Source organism: Octopus bimaculoides, chromosome 5, assembly GCF_046866305.1.
Source record: "Octopus bimaculoides isolate indiv1 chromosome 5, ASM4686630v1, whole genome shotgun sequence".
Lineage (NCBI taxonomy): Eukaryota > Metazoa > Mollusca > Cephalopoda > Octopoda > Octopodidae > Octopus > Octopus bimaculoides.
Window position 1 is genome coordinate 85,119,757 of NC_142932.1, and position 14,277 is coordinate 85,134,033.

Here is a 14,277-nt window from a genome sequence, read left to right on the forward strand (position 1 = left end):
TAGACTCAGAAAGGGAAACCTGGTCTTTAGGTTATGATATTGATGATGATATGAATTATTACCTAATTTATATATTACTATTGTTTTGTGTGATGTTTTGACATAAATATTGATTTATAAGAACAACACATCAGGGTTACAGTTGATTGGACTTACTACTGCATTTCATGAGTACATATCACTGTCCCTAAATGAGCCATTCTAAAAATCGTGTCAACCCACAATTCTACTTCATAAACAGTATTAAATTAAAATAGTCATCTATGTATCATATTTAATGTATATACTTTATTGATAGGTAAGATATTGCAGTTTTCATTTTAGATGTGCTGTATTAAAAGCATAATATATATCAGAGGGAGATGAAAGATCTCCCAGCAGCAGCTAGCAAGAATGCCAGATGTATTTTGGCTTTCTTGGGCCTTACCAATGACATATACTCACAACCACATGCATTAGATATGATACATAGATGGCTGTTTTAGTTTAATGCGGCTTCAATTTCATACACTGGATTCTTTTTTTATTCAGTGCATCAATTGTTTACAGTATCTGAATATATTCACTATTTTCTACATATTGGAGAAGGCCTAAGAAGTTTGAAATTTATCTGGAGTTTCTTGCTAGCCACAGCCAGGATAGTTCTTTTGTCTCCTTTCCATATATATTGTATTTTTAACACAGCACATCTATAGGATGAAAACCACAGTATCTTGCTTATCAATAGTTTATATACCTTATATGTAAATGGATTTTTAACTGAATGCAGCTTCAATTGCTTACACTGGATATTTTATTCAGCCCATCAGCTATTTGCAATATCATTAATGTATTATTCACTGTTTCCTATATCGAGGTGACAGATCTCATTTAGGTATGTGGTTATGAGTACACATCACTGACAAAGCTCAAAAAGATTGAAATGCATTTGATGGTCTTGTTAACCAGATGCACAATTTTTTTTATCGCCCTGTAATATATATTGTGTTTTTAACACAGCATATCTGTAGGAGATTTTATCAATCTATGTACATAAGGTATGATACACAGATGGCTATTCTTCTACATAAATATTGATTCTAAAAGAGGCCCATACAAAGAATTTTGACGAGATAACTTGATTAATTCAACTCTAGTACATGACAGCAACATTTTTTTATCGACCACAAAGGATGTAAGTCAAAATTAGCCTTAGCAGGATTTGAACTCATAATGTTAAGACCCAGAATAAATACCACAAAGCAATTTGTTTGCCAATCTGCCCTCTTTATACATGAATAGTTTATTTTGAGATATAATAATTTAAGTGTTATTTTAATATGTAATTATTTTTACTACTTCTCTGTGTTAAATCTTTAATAACTCTTATGCCGTATATATCTATATTTGTTTCTCTAACTCTCTCTCTCCCTCTCTCTCTCTCTCTCTCACACACACACACACATTCTCTCCCTTTAACTTCTTCACTCACTTTCTGTCTTTCTCAATTTCTCTCATTGTCATTCACATTCTCTATATCTCCTTCTCACTCTCTCTCATTCTCTGTATTTCTCCCATTGTCGATCACCCTCTCTTCTTCTCTCCATTACTCTCTCTCAATGTATATCTCACCTCCCTCTCCCTCTCACTTTTCTAGGTTCTGAATCTGATGAACAAATAGACTGTGTTCTAAGAATTATTCCTGTTGCTGCTCTCTATGCTGGCCATCCTCAACTTCTAGACAAAGTCGAACAAGTCGTAAGACTCACCCAAAACAATGATGTTGCTGTTGCTTTTGGATTGTTGGCAGCTCGGTAAGTTTCTTGTTTGTCTGTGTTTTGGTGTACTGGCACCCTTGTAAGTTTCTATTGTCCTCTGTCTGTCTGTGTCTTAGTATGCTGGCAGCTATGTAAGCTTCTATTGTCCTGTGTCTGCTCATCTTTTGGGAATGATGTGTTTCAGATCTATGATAGAGTATTGAGAGCATCTCATATACTGTTTTAATCAAGATTTCCTTCTACACTCTATAAAACAGTGTTTCGTAGTGTTGATCACAATATTGTAATGTAGCCATTGATTGTTTACTACTGTTTTATCAGAAAATCTATACATAACCAAACTGTTCAGCGATGGCTATGGTGGATTGGAAGCAAAATGGCCTCAAAACACATTTTTTTCTTTTGAGGTGCCTGGAAATTCAGCATCAAATTTAGACTTGTTTTAAGTGCCAAGATTGATGTGTGTTTAATCACATGCCATCTCTGATTGAAGAAATATATAGACTTTCCAACTGTGGCCTTCTGAAGGGAAGAGAAACTGTAAAATAAGTATTCAGTGCAGAGCTTGAAGTGCACAAAATATGGGTGATAAATAGAAGAAGCAAGACAGAATAAAGGTAGTGACCACAGTTAGAAGACAATTCATTGGTCAAGCACTGTAATGCTAGTTTATATCCCCAGCAGATAGTGTGACCATATAGCAGCCCTTCGCTAAGGCCATTGGTATGCCATAAGAGGAAAGAAATGGCTGCAAGCAAGGATTAAAAGTGCAGAGCCGGTAGTTGATATGTCAAGAGTGGAAAATGACAACAAACTTGGCTTGCAAATACACTTACACTTTTACACACACACACACACATATGTGATACACATATACGCATGCAAATATATCATCATCATCTTCTTCATTTTAATGCCCATATTTCCATGCTCACATGAGTTGCATGGAATTTTGTTCAGGCAGATTTTCCATGTCAGGTGCCCTTCCTGTTGCCAACCTTTATCTGTTTTCTAAGGAAGGTAACATTTCCATTTGACCAGACATGCTTTCATAGAAGACTGGAAACATGGGACACCACTTGCATAACATTGACACTTATTTAGAACTGTCACATGTTGTTAAGACAAGGAGACAGTAATACCCACACACACATACATATACATACATGCATGCATATATACACCATATATATATATATATATATATATATATATATATATATATATATATATATATATATATATAAAAGAAAATTTAGAAAATGGAGATATAGCATTAATGTTATTTGTTATCTGCAACAATCCAACATATTCTCTTACAGCTGTTTCAATTTAGGCTGAAAGATTAAATTACAATAATTAAATCATTATATTAGGCAAAATCTCATCAGAGGGGTAGAAAAGATATACCATTAGGTTATTAGGTGTTGTGTTTTCGAATCATCTAAATTTACTTTTGAATATTTATAAACCAAGATTTATATTTAGACCTATTATTTTATGAATATTATTATTCACAAAAAATATTAGGCAATGATCCAGTAATTCATTGGATATTACTATCCCTTAATAAGGCTATTTTAACCTCTAATTGATTATATATATATATATATATATATATATATATACACATACACACACACACACACACACACACACACACACACACACGATGGTCTTCTTTCAATTTCTATCTACAAAATCCACTCACAAAGCTTTAGTCAGCCTGGAGCTATACTAGAAAAAACTTGCTCAAGGCACCAAGTAGTGGGGATGAACTCCGAACCATGTAGGGGAAGCATACTTGTAACCACACTGCCATGTATGTGCTTTATCTATCTATCTTTCCTCCTCCTCATCATCATCATTATCATCATCATCATTTAACGTTTGACTTCCATGCATGCAACATGAAGACTACCCCAGGCTACTGTGTCTGTTTTGGCAGGGTTTTTATTGCTGGATTCCCTTCCTAACATCAACCACTCCACAGAGTGGACTGAGTGCTTCTTATGTGGCACCAGCACAGGCATGGTCAGTTTTGGCATGATTTTTACCGTTGGATGCCTTTCCAAATGCCAACCACTTTACAGTGTCGACTGAATGCTTTTTACGTGGCACCAGCACTGGCAGAGTTACCAGGTAACTTGCAAGACAAGGAATTTTGAGAGGGGAGGGAGTGATCTTGTGTTAGAGGATAAAGGGTTAGAGTGTGACAGAGAGGCAGAAACAGGTGTCTTGCTATAGAGGAGATACATGGTCACTTGGCCAGAGAGAAGAGAAAGAGAGGGAGAGGAAGAGAGAAGTTACAGTAGAAGACTTTTGCCTAAGGTGCTGCACAGTGGGACTGAACCTCAACCAACATGAAAACAAAACGAGCATCTTAGCAGCACAACCATGCATGCACCTATATGTGTGTGTCTGCATATACACACACATGCAAGTGTACACACACACACGGAGTGGAAAAATCCTTTGAAATGTCAAGATTTCTTTTTTTAGGGAAAAAACTGTTTCTGTTTCAAAACCTCTTAATATGTTCTATATTCTGAAATATTTCTGTTGCTATGGTAACATTCAGCCAATTCTCACTGCACACAATACCTACCATTTCAATATGCAGCCAGGCAAATGTTGAAATTCTCACTTCTGCACACATTGTAGCACCATAGCAGAGTCCTAGCTATTATATCATGTTGCAGTCTCTGCTTGTGAAGATTCTAATTAGCAAAGTCAATTATGAATCTGCTAGGGTTAACGTATCTCTGGCTTATTACATCTGTTCAGAGTTTCAATGATTGATTCTCACACATTTATAAACACAAATATAGATCTATGTGTACTTGTGAATGCACATAAGTATACATACATTCATACATACATATATATATATCATCATCATTTAACGTCCAATATATATGTGTGTGTGTGTGTGTGTGTGTGTGTGTGTATGTATATATATATATGTGTGTGTGTGTGTGTGTGTGTATATATATAGTTGTATATGTATTGGTTTTCATTTGTATTATGTTCATACCTACATGTATATAGTTGGATATTAAATGTGTGCAGATTTTTTTAGTCAGATTGCATATGTGTGTTCCTCTGAGTATATGTCTGTTTGGTTGAATTTGTGTGTGTCTGTCTGTCTCTATCTATCTATATGTGTACAGAAACATAATAATAATAATAATTCCTATCATGATTGTTATAATGGTATGTTGGTAATGTAATTGTTATCTCGGAATTATGAAAGTAACTAATGTAATAAGGTGGGACATACCTCTCTCTCACACACACACACACACACATATATACACACATACAAATTTTCCATCCCACTACCCACCACTGACTAGACACCAACCAGTAAATGGATGAGTAACTCATTTATTTATTTATATTTTCACCCACATCAAAGGTAACATAATTTTTGTGGTTTTGTTCTCAATGTTGTTGTTTCATTGTTTTGTTTCTTTCATAAACAAGATGAAAAAAAAGAATTTCATGTATGTTCATGTTTTTGGTATATAATAACTTTATGTAATAACTACAGTAATTATATTCTTATTTCATTTTTTTTTTTTTTTTTGTGTATGTGTTATTAAAGTGGTGCAAGATGGTGAGCTGGCAGAATCGTTAGCACGCCGGGCGAAATGCTTAGCGGTATTTCGTCTGCCGCTACGTTCAGAGTTCAAATTCCGCCGAGGTCCACTTTGCCTTTTCATCCTTTCGGGGTCAATTAAATAAGTACCTGTTACGCATTGGGGTCTATATAATCGACTTAATTCCTTTGTCTGTCCTTGTTTGTCCCCTCTATGTTTAGCCCCCTTGCGGGCAGTAAAGAAATAAGCATTTCATCTGTCTTTAAGTTTTGAGTTCAAATTTGACCAAGGTCAACTTTACTTTTCATCCTTTCAAGATCAGTAAAATAACTACCAGTTGAGCACTGGGTCAATGTAAATGGTTCATTCCCTTCTGCGAACTTACTTGCCTTATGCCAAATTTTGAAATCGTTATTAAGATGGTGAACTGGCAGAATCATTAGAACATCAGACAAAATGCTTAGCAGCACTTCGCCCATATCTACATTCTGAGTTTAAATTCTCTGAAGTCTGCTTTGCCTTTCATCCTTTCAGTGTCAATAAAATAAGTACCAGTTGAACACTGGGGTCGATGTAATCAACTTACGCTTCACCCAAGAGTGCTGGCCTTGTGCCAAAATTTGAAAGTTACCTGGTGACCTCACTTGTTACTGTAACATGAGAAAAACACTCGATACACTTTGTTGTGTGATTGGTGTTAGGAAGAGCATCCAACCATAGAAACCATGCCAAAGCAGACATTGTGGCTGAATGCATTTCTCCTGCTTGTTGGATCCTGTCACACAATTCAACACATAGCAGAATGGAAGATGAATATTAACTGATGACGATGATGATGACATTTCAGTAGTGTTTCTTTCTCTTAAATCATTAACGTTTGAATAAGGTGCCGTACAATTGGCTTGAACCCAAAACCATTTGGTTTTAAAGCAAACACCTTAACCACGCATCTATGCCTGCACCTATTACACACAGACACAAACACTCACTCACACACACACACAAATATGCATGCAAACACATGCACACACAAAAACGTGCACACAAACACGGCGTCGTCATTGTTGTTGTTGTTGCTTATAGTTGTAGATGGGACGATTTTGTTGCTATGCAGTTAAGAAGTTTGCTTGACAACTAATGCTTCCAGGTTCAATCTCATTCTGCAACTTTTTGGCCAAGTGACTTTTACTAGAACCTTTGGTTAACCAAAGTGTTGTGAGTAGAACTTGATACCCAAAACTCTGAAGAATTTCAATGAAGAGGCCATTACTTGTTTTTAGAATGCAGACTTTATCCATCACTTGGTTTATCAACCCTAGTTTATGAGTAAATTTATTTCAGAGTCCATGCGGTTGGAAGCATTTCAGTTGCATCTCTGGTTTGAAGATAACTTCCACAAGTCAGCAACCCTAAAATGTCAGTCACGATTATTGTCTTTAACTAAGGTATTAAGGCAGGGAAGAGAAAGGAAATAGTTAAGGAGCAGCAAGTAAACAACCATTAGCAATCAAGTTAGAATCAGAATACAAAAGATATAGAAGTCAGTAGAGGGAGACCTTATAGCTAAGATAACAGAACCATTAGTACTCAGGGTGAAAACAGGGTACAGAAGGTAAAAACAAAACAAAGTTTCAGTGGTATTAGTCTTTGCTGTCAAGATTAATGGAGACTTTCTGCCTGCACCAAACATCAGGACTGCCTTCATCCTTAACTACAATGACTTCTCTGAATTTACAAACTTCACTGGTGCTAACCATTATTAGTTTCTTCAAACTTTGGTTTGCCTTTTATATAAATTGTAGCATCTAAACCGTGTCTGTATACAAGAACAAAAATTTAAACTTGATGATGATGATGATGATAGCTACGGCATCAATCTGGCAATTGTGGTAAAAGCTTTCCAATAGGTAAATGCATTAATGATGGAACCATTCAGTTCTTTGTAACATTATAGAATTTGCCGTATACCATAGAGAATACGGTATTTTACTTCAAGAACATTTCAAGATATCTGATAGGCTGGAAATTGTTTCCATTAATCTTCCAACAGAGAATACACCCATTACGTATATATATATATATATATCTTTACTCACACTCATGCTTTTCTCTCTCTCTCTCTCTCTCTCTCTCTCCTTCCTCCCTTTACCCCTCTCTCACACATACAACCTGTATATTCCAGTTCATTTCACTTTCTTTCCTCCTCCTTTCTTCCACAAATTCCTCTGTGAACAAAATTCAATTTACTTAGTATTTATTTATTCCGTTCAAACATCCCCCCACTTCCTTTCACCCCTAACCTTCCACCATCCTTTCTCAAGCTTGCACTAGCTAGAAGGTTCTTCAGATTTAGATATTTGGGGAAATTTCTGTTGTAAATGTTTTCAGAATTTAATGTAAATCCCTTAATTGTTCAGAGGGAATAATCTATATTTTCACTAAGGTAAATTAAAGATATTTAATGCTACAAGATTTCTCTAAAGGGCCAAGGCCAGACCAATAAAAATAACAGAATTTTAGCCATTGTATAACAAAGACATTAACTAGAGCCTTAACCCCAGAGGCCACCCACCATAATCCCCTTTTTCAAACTTAATTTATAATGATGTATTTTCAGATTGTTGGAGATTTATATCCTGAATGGTCCAACAGCTGATGTCATTGGACAATTAAGGACTCAACTGACCGACCCAAAAAGGAGCTCTCCAAGTGACCTTGACACTGCCTTAGTGTCTCATCTCCAGAAAGTGGTGCAAGTCAAAGACCAACCGCATGTTGATGTGGCTTGTAATGTCTTCAAGAACAACTGACGTAAGTGAATTCAGTTTAATTCATATAGCTAGATATACAAAAATGTTTCTTTATTACTAACTAGCTTAAAAGCCACACTCTGTGTGGACTTTTAAGCTAGCTCCTGTGGAGGGCTAATTGGGTCTGTGGCCCAAAACTAAAGAGAGCTAAATAGCATGACTATAATACGTTTATAATGACTATATGCCCTGGTGGTGTGTGACCAGAGGTTAAATACGGACGAGAATTAATTCTGTAATGCAATCATTCTATTGTTCCAGTCCCAATTTGAATTCCAGCTGTTGGCCAATTTGTTCCAAAGTTATTACCTCGATGAAAGTGGAGGCGCAATGGCCCAGTGGTTAAGGCAGCGGACTCGCGGTCATAGGATCACGGTTTCGATTCCCAGACCGGGCGTTGTGAGTGTTTATTGAGCGAAAACACCTAAAAGCTCCACGAGGCTCCGGCAGGGGATGGTGGCGAACCCTGCTGTACTCTTTCACCACAACTTTCTCTCACTCTTACTTCCTGTTTCTGTTGTGCCTGTAATTCAAAGGGTCAGCCTTGTCACACTGTGTCACGCTGAACATCCCCGAGAACTACGTTAAGGGTACACATGTCTGTGGAGTGCTCAGCCACTTGCACGTTAATTTCACGAGCAGGTTGTTCTGTTGATCAGATCAACTGGAACCCTCGACGTCATAAGCAATGGAGTGCCAACAACAACAACCTCGATGAAAAATTAAAGAAGCAAATGTCATTTATCTCCCCCTTTATCTCTGACATCATCTGACAAATGCTGACCAAGGTGGCATGAATCAGCCAAGCTTTACCTGCCAGAAGTAGCAACCCAAATGCTTTTAAATCAGATCCTGATACTGGATGTTCAAGAACCAAATGAAGGGCAGATTTTCAATCCTGGGATCATCCTAATTCCAAAAAGGTATATGTCTATGCAGAGCAAAAGTAGACTGAGATACAGGGGTCCCAGACAGACAGAATTTCACTTTTATTATAATAGATCACAGAATGATTTAAGACAGTTCTATATTTAAGAGATGAGGAGTTATGTACATTATCTACATTATTTACAATTGATGGATATTTGTCCTCATCTTGTTTGTTGTTAACACAACATTTTGGCTGAAATACACTCCAGCCTTCATCAGGAGTCTTGGGGAAATTTCGAACCTGGGTTCTCATTCCTAAGGTATTTTTCGATGTTGTTATTATTGTAAGATACAGAAATAAATTTATTTCTCGAACGCGTGATAATGCTATAAATGGCATGATCAGGATAAATTATCCATACATTGCAGAAAAATACGTTACTGGTCAGCCATGAGACTTGAACTCACATCTCTGTGATTACGCGTCAAGTGTTTTACCATTAAACTAAACTGCCCAGCAACGAATTCTTCTGCAATTTTAGAACTTATAAATTTAGCTTCATAAGACGCTAACGTTAAATTCAACTTTACGATGAAAGGAAACAAACAAAGTTTGCTTTTAGAAGCATTGAGATGTATTGTAAGATACAGAAATAAATTTATTTCTCAAATGTGTGATAATGCTATAAATAGCGTGATCAGGATAAATTATCCATACATTGCAGAAAAATACGTTACTGGCCAGCCATGAAACTTGACTCAGCTTTTAAGTCAGTCTGCTGATTACTAATAAAAGATGCTGGTGCCATGTAAAAATCCCCAATTCACACTCTGTAAAGTGGTTGGCATTAGGAAGGGCATCCAGCCATAGAAACCATGCCAAAACAGGCAAATAGAGCATAGCACAGTCCTCTGGCTTGTCTGCTCATGTCAAACTGTCCAACTATAGTAGAAGACATTTGTCCAAGGTGCTACGCAGTGGGACTGAACCTGGAACTATGTGGTTGGGAAGCAAGCTTCTTACCACTCATGTTTTCAGTTTTATTTTCCTTTTTGTATCACCAAACCTCAGGGCCGGATTAAGACCCATCGAGGTTCTAAGCACTTAAAAGATTTTGGTGCCCCCATAAAAGATTATGTAATTCAAAATATAAACAATAACAAACCATAAAATAAATTTTTATTTTTCAAGACAAAACAGTAAGAGGGAGAATAATGTTTATTTTTGTATACTTCCACTTTATTTATATTTGAAAAGTTTCCTCCTACTTTTTTTGAATTGCAAAGTCTTTGATTAGATCCTCAAATTTAATCTTAGGTAACACATCTGCATCTATACTTAGTGGAGATAAAGGTATCCCAAATATTATATTAGCAAGTTTAAAGTGATGTAAAACTCTTTAGTTTCAAAGTGAAGAACTCTGAAATGTCAGTTTCGACCTCCTCCTGGCTTGCGAAAGTTATATCCCACAAATGATTCTGTAAACTCTGAAACAAATAGTAGTCTGAAGGAGCAAGGTCAAGAGAATAAGGTGGATGAGGAATTTTTTCCTAACCAAGCTCTTCGATTTTCTGTGATGTGAGCTTTGCAGTGTGGGGTCGCTCATTGTCCTGATGAAACATCACTCCTTTTCGAATCACTAAAGCGGGTCTTTTTTTCTTCAAAGCTTGGTTCAAATGCTTTAATTGCTAACAGTAGACTTGAACATTGATTGCTGCATTGGGTAGTAGCAATTCAAAGTGAATTACTCCTTTGCAATCCCACCAGATAGAGAGAAGAACCTTTTTCCCATGAAGTTCCCTTCTTAGTTGTGGTTGAGATTTTTCCCTTTTACCAAGCCACTGTTTACGATGTTTAACATTTCGATAGAAGATCCATTTTACATCACCAGTCATATGTCTATCCAAAAAGGGTAAAAATGAGTTTGTGAGAATGGAGAGAAGAGCAGATGTCAACTCGGGATTTGCAGTTGCTTTTGGACAATTCATGAGGCACCCATTTTCCAAGTTTAGGAACCTTTCCAAGTTGTTGAAGATGACAATGAACAGTTGTATGGTTTGAACTAAGCTTTATTACCAATTCTTCAACTGATAATGCAGGATTTTCTTCAAGTAATGCCTCAAGGAGCTTATCATTAAACTGAACTGGACGTCCTGTTCAATTTTCATCTTCAAGGCTGAAATCTCCACTTCTAAATTTTGCAAACCATCTTCTGCAAGTTCTTTCATTTAAGCATTCTTTCCCATAAACTGAGTGTATGTTTCAAGTCGCTTCGACTACAGAGTTTCCTTTTTTGTACTCATAAAACTTTATGTGCCTGAAATGCTCTTTAGATATTTCCATGTTAGAAAGGGTTTTAATCAAAGAAATTTTAATTCTATTGTTCTGTAAAATAATATTTAATTAGTTTAAATGTACACAAATGCATAAAAATAATTTTTAATTCCATTAGACATTATAAAATACTATTAAATTTCATTCAATTTTAGAAAAGGTAAAATCGGACATAACTTATGGGATGACCTGATATTTAATTAACAATATTTAATCGTTAATTAAATTTTCTTACTCAAGATATAAATAAACAAATTTTCTAGAGCTGAAAGCAAAAATAAATTTATATCACCTGAAGATGGGCTGGAAAACTGGCTGAGCAAAATTTGCTTTCATTTGAATTAATGAATATAAAGCTGAGAAAATCTTTTATTGAGATGTGAAGCAAAGAAAATACTTCATCCGGTGGAATGTAATTAGTCTAGAAGCTATGATAGATAACAAAGGAGAGGAGAAGGGTGAGAGATAAAGTACATCATCTCTGTATATTAATATTATCTGCAAAGAAGACACTTTTTGATATATTTAATAGATGAAGTATGTACTTGCATACCAACTGTCCACCACAACACTTAACCATGCAAATATATTAAATCGCTAACTTGCATAGCATAAAACAACAGCCCTTTATCTTGCTTTTAGAATTCCTTGGATCTTTTTAGTCCAAATTTCTAATTACCAATTTATGTAAGCTGACTGACATTCAATCTGGTAAATGGTTTTGAGTATCATTGGAATCTCAACTAGCTTCCCGCCATCCAAGAGATGTAAAGAAGGGAAACTATTCTTTCTGAAGAACTATAGAATTTAGGTGTGTTTATGTGTGTGTGTGTGTGTTTGTTTTATGTGAGTTTCAGAATGTTCTTCTTTTGCTGTAGTGTATACTTGTTCTATCTTTCCTTCTCTTTCAATATCTTTGTCTAGCTTTCTTCTGTTCATTTCATCTTTCACAAGCTGTTCACTTTCACTTACTCTCTTTATATCTTTCACCCTCTTCCCCCTCTTTTATTATTATCTTTAATAGTCCTCTCTTTTATTTCTCATGTTCTCTTATTTTCTCTCTGTTGCTATTTCTAGTATTCCTCTCTCTCTCTCTCTCTCTCTCTCATTATTTCTAATACTGTTACTAATACTTAGACAGCTCAGCTCATAAACTATCTCTACCTACAAAGAAGTTATTTAGATAACCTGTCCAGAGAAACCAGAGAACATCAAAATCCTTTGCCTTATTTATCTGTCACTATTACTCTCTCTTGCTATCTGATTACTCAATCACACACACACACACACAGTACAGCTTAGTGCTCTTTCTCCCTCATCCCACCCCTATATATATATATATATATATATATGTATATATATAACCTATCAAAACTGCTGAATCCGAAGGAGGTTATTGTATTAACATTAAAACCAGAAGAAATACATCAAACATCATCCAATAATTGAAACCAAGAATGAATTTTGAACTGATAAGAATGCAACAAAACAAAACTTATATATATATATATATATATATATATATATATATATATATATATATTGGGTTGGCAACTAAGTTCCTGCCATTTTTTAAATTTAAATTTTTTTAAAGGTTTAATAAAGATAACAACTAATTAATCAATAATACATTCACCCTTGTTGTTTACAACTCCTTCCCAACGTTCAACAAGATTTTCAATACCTCGTTGGTAGAAATCACCAGATTTCGACTCGGAAAATTGATCCAACCAAGCTCTCAATTATGCATCAGTATTGAACGAAACTCCACTCATAGCATTTGAAAGAGGTAGAAATCTGTTGGTGCCAAATCAGGAGAGTACGGCAGGTGTGGCAGCACTTCCCCGCCATGTTTTTGAATGGCTTCCTTGGTCATATTGGCGATATGAAGGTAAGTGTTGTCATGCAGCAGAACTCTATGCTGCCGATTAGGTCTTTTCTCTTGAATAGCCGTGTTGAGTCGTTCCATCTGTTGAACATAGAGTTCCACATTAACCGTTTGGCTCCGTTCAAGCAATTCGTAATGGATAATCTCTTCCCAGTCCCACCATACGCACAACATCGTTTTACGTGGATGAAGATCTTGTTTCACGTGCGGTGTCGCTTGTTTACCAAGGCTAAACCATTCCTTATGCTGCTTCATATTGATGTACAGGCACCATTTTTCGTCGCCAGTAATAATGATTCAGTAAAGAAATCATTGCTTGTGTCCATGAGTTGAGCGGTGACGAGCAAGCAAACCAGCGGAGATTGTGGCTCATTGATTTTTGCTGTTGTCACTTAAAACATGTGGAACCCATGCTCTATACTTCTGAACCTTTCCCATCGAGTGAAGATGCTTCTCTGTAGCAGTGTGGGAACATCCATTTTCTCCGCCAGTTTCCTTGTCGTTTGACGAGAATTTTCATGCAAAAGTTGGTTTAATCGCTCTTCATCAAACTCAACTGGACAGCCAGAACGAGGTGTGTCTTTGAGGTCAAAATTTCCATTTTTTAACTTGGCATACCAATCATGAGCGGTTCTTTCAGCTATGGCACCCTCTCCATACACAGCACAAATGTCGCGAGCAGCTTTTGTAGCCTTAGAACCTTGATTAAAAGCAAAAAGAAGGAAGTGTCGAAAATGCTCGCTTTTCTTCACTTGACATTCCATTTTAATGATCTGAAAATAAACTAAAATTAACTAGAAAAAGAACAACATAGATTCCAAAATGATTCAAAAATAGAATTCTCAGAAAAAAAAAAGATTCCAAAATTTAAAAAATACAAGAACTTAGTTGCCAACCCAATATATATATATATATATATATATATATATATATATATATATATATACACACACACACACACACACACATGCATATGTACATGTGTGTGTGTGTACTGATTTCTTTTTTAATC

The 14,277-nt window shown here is 35.9% G+C and overlaps 1 protein-coding gene across 1 annotated transcript in view; it reads left to right on the top strand.

Annotated features, from left to right (window-relative positions):
• LOC106878262 (crystallin J1A) overlaps positions 1-14,277 on the top strand; it is a 383,691-nt gene that overhangs the window by 93,867 nt on the left and 275,547 nt on the right. Inside the window, exons 5-6 of the mRNA XM_014927435.3 lie at positions 1,637-1,793; positions 7,980-8,173. Coding sequence (XP_014782921.1) covers positions 1,637-1,793; positions 7,980-8,172 — 350 coding nt within the window. The 3' untranslated portion in view covers position 8,173. The remainder of the gene's footprint in view (positions 1-1,636; positions 1,794-7,979; positions 8,174-14,277) is intronic.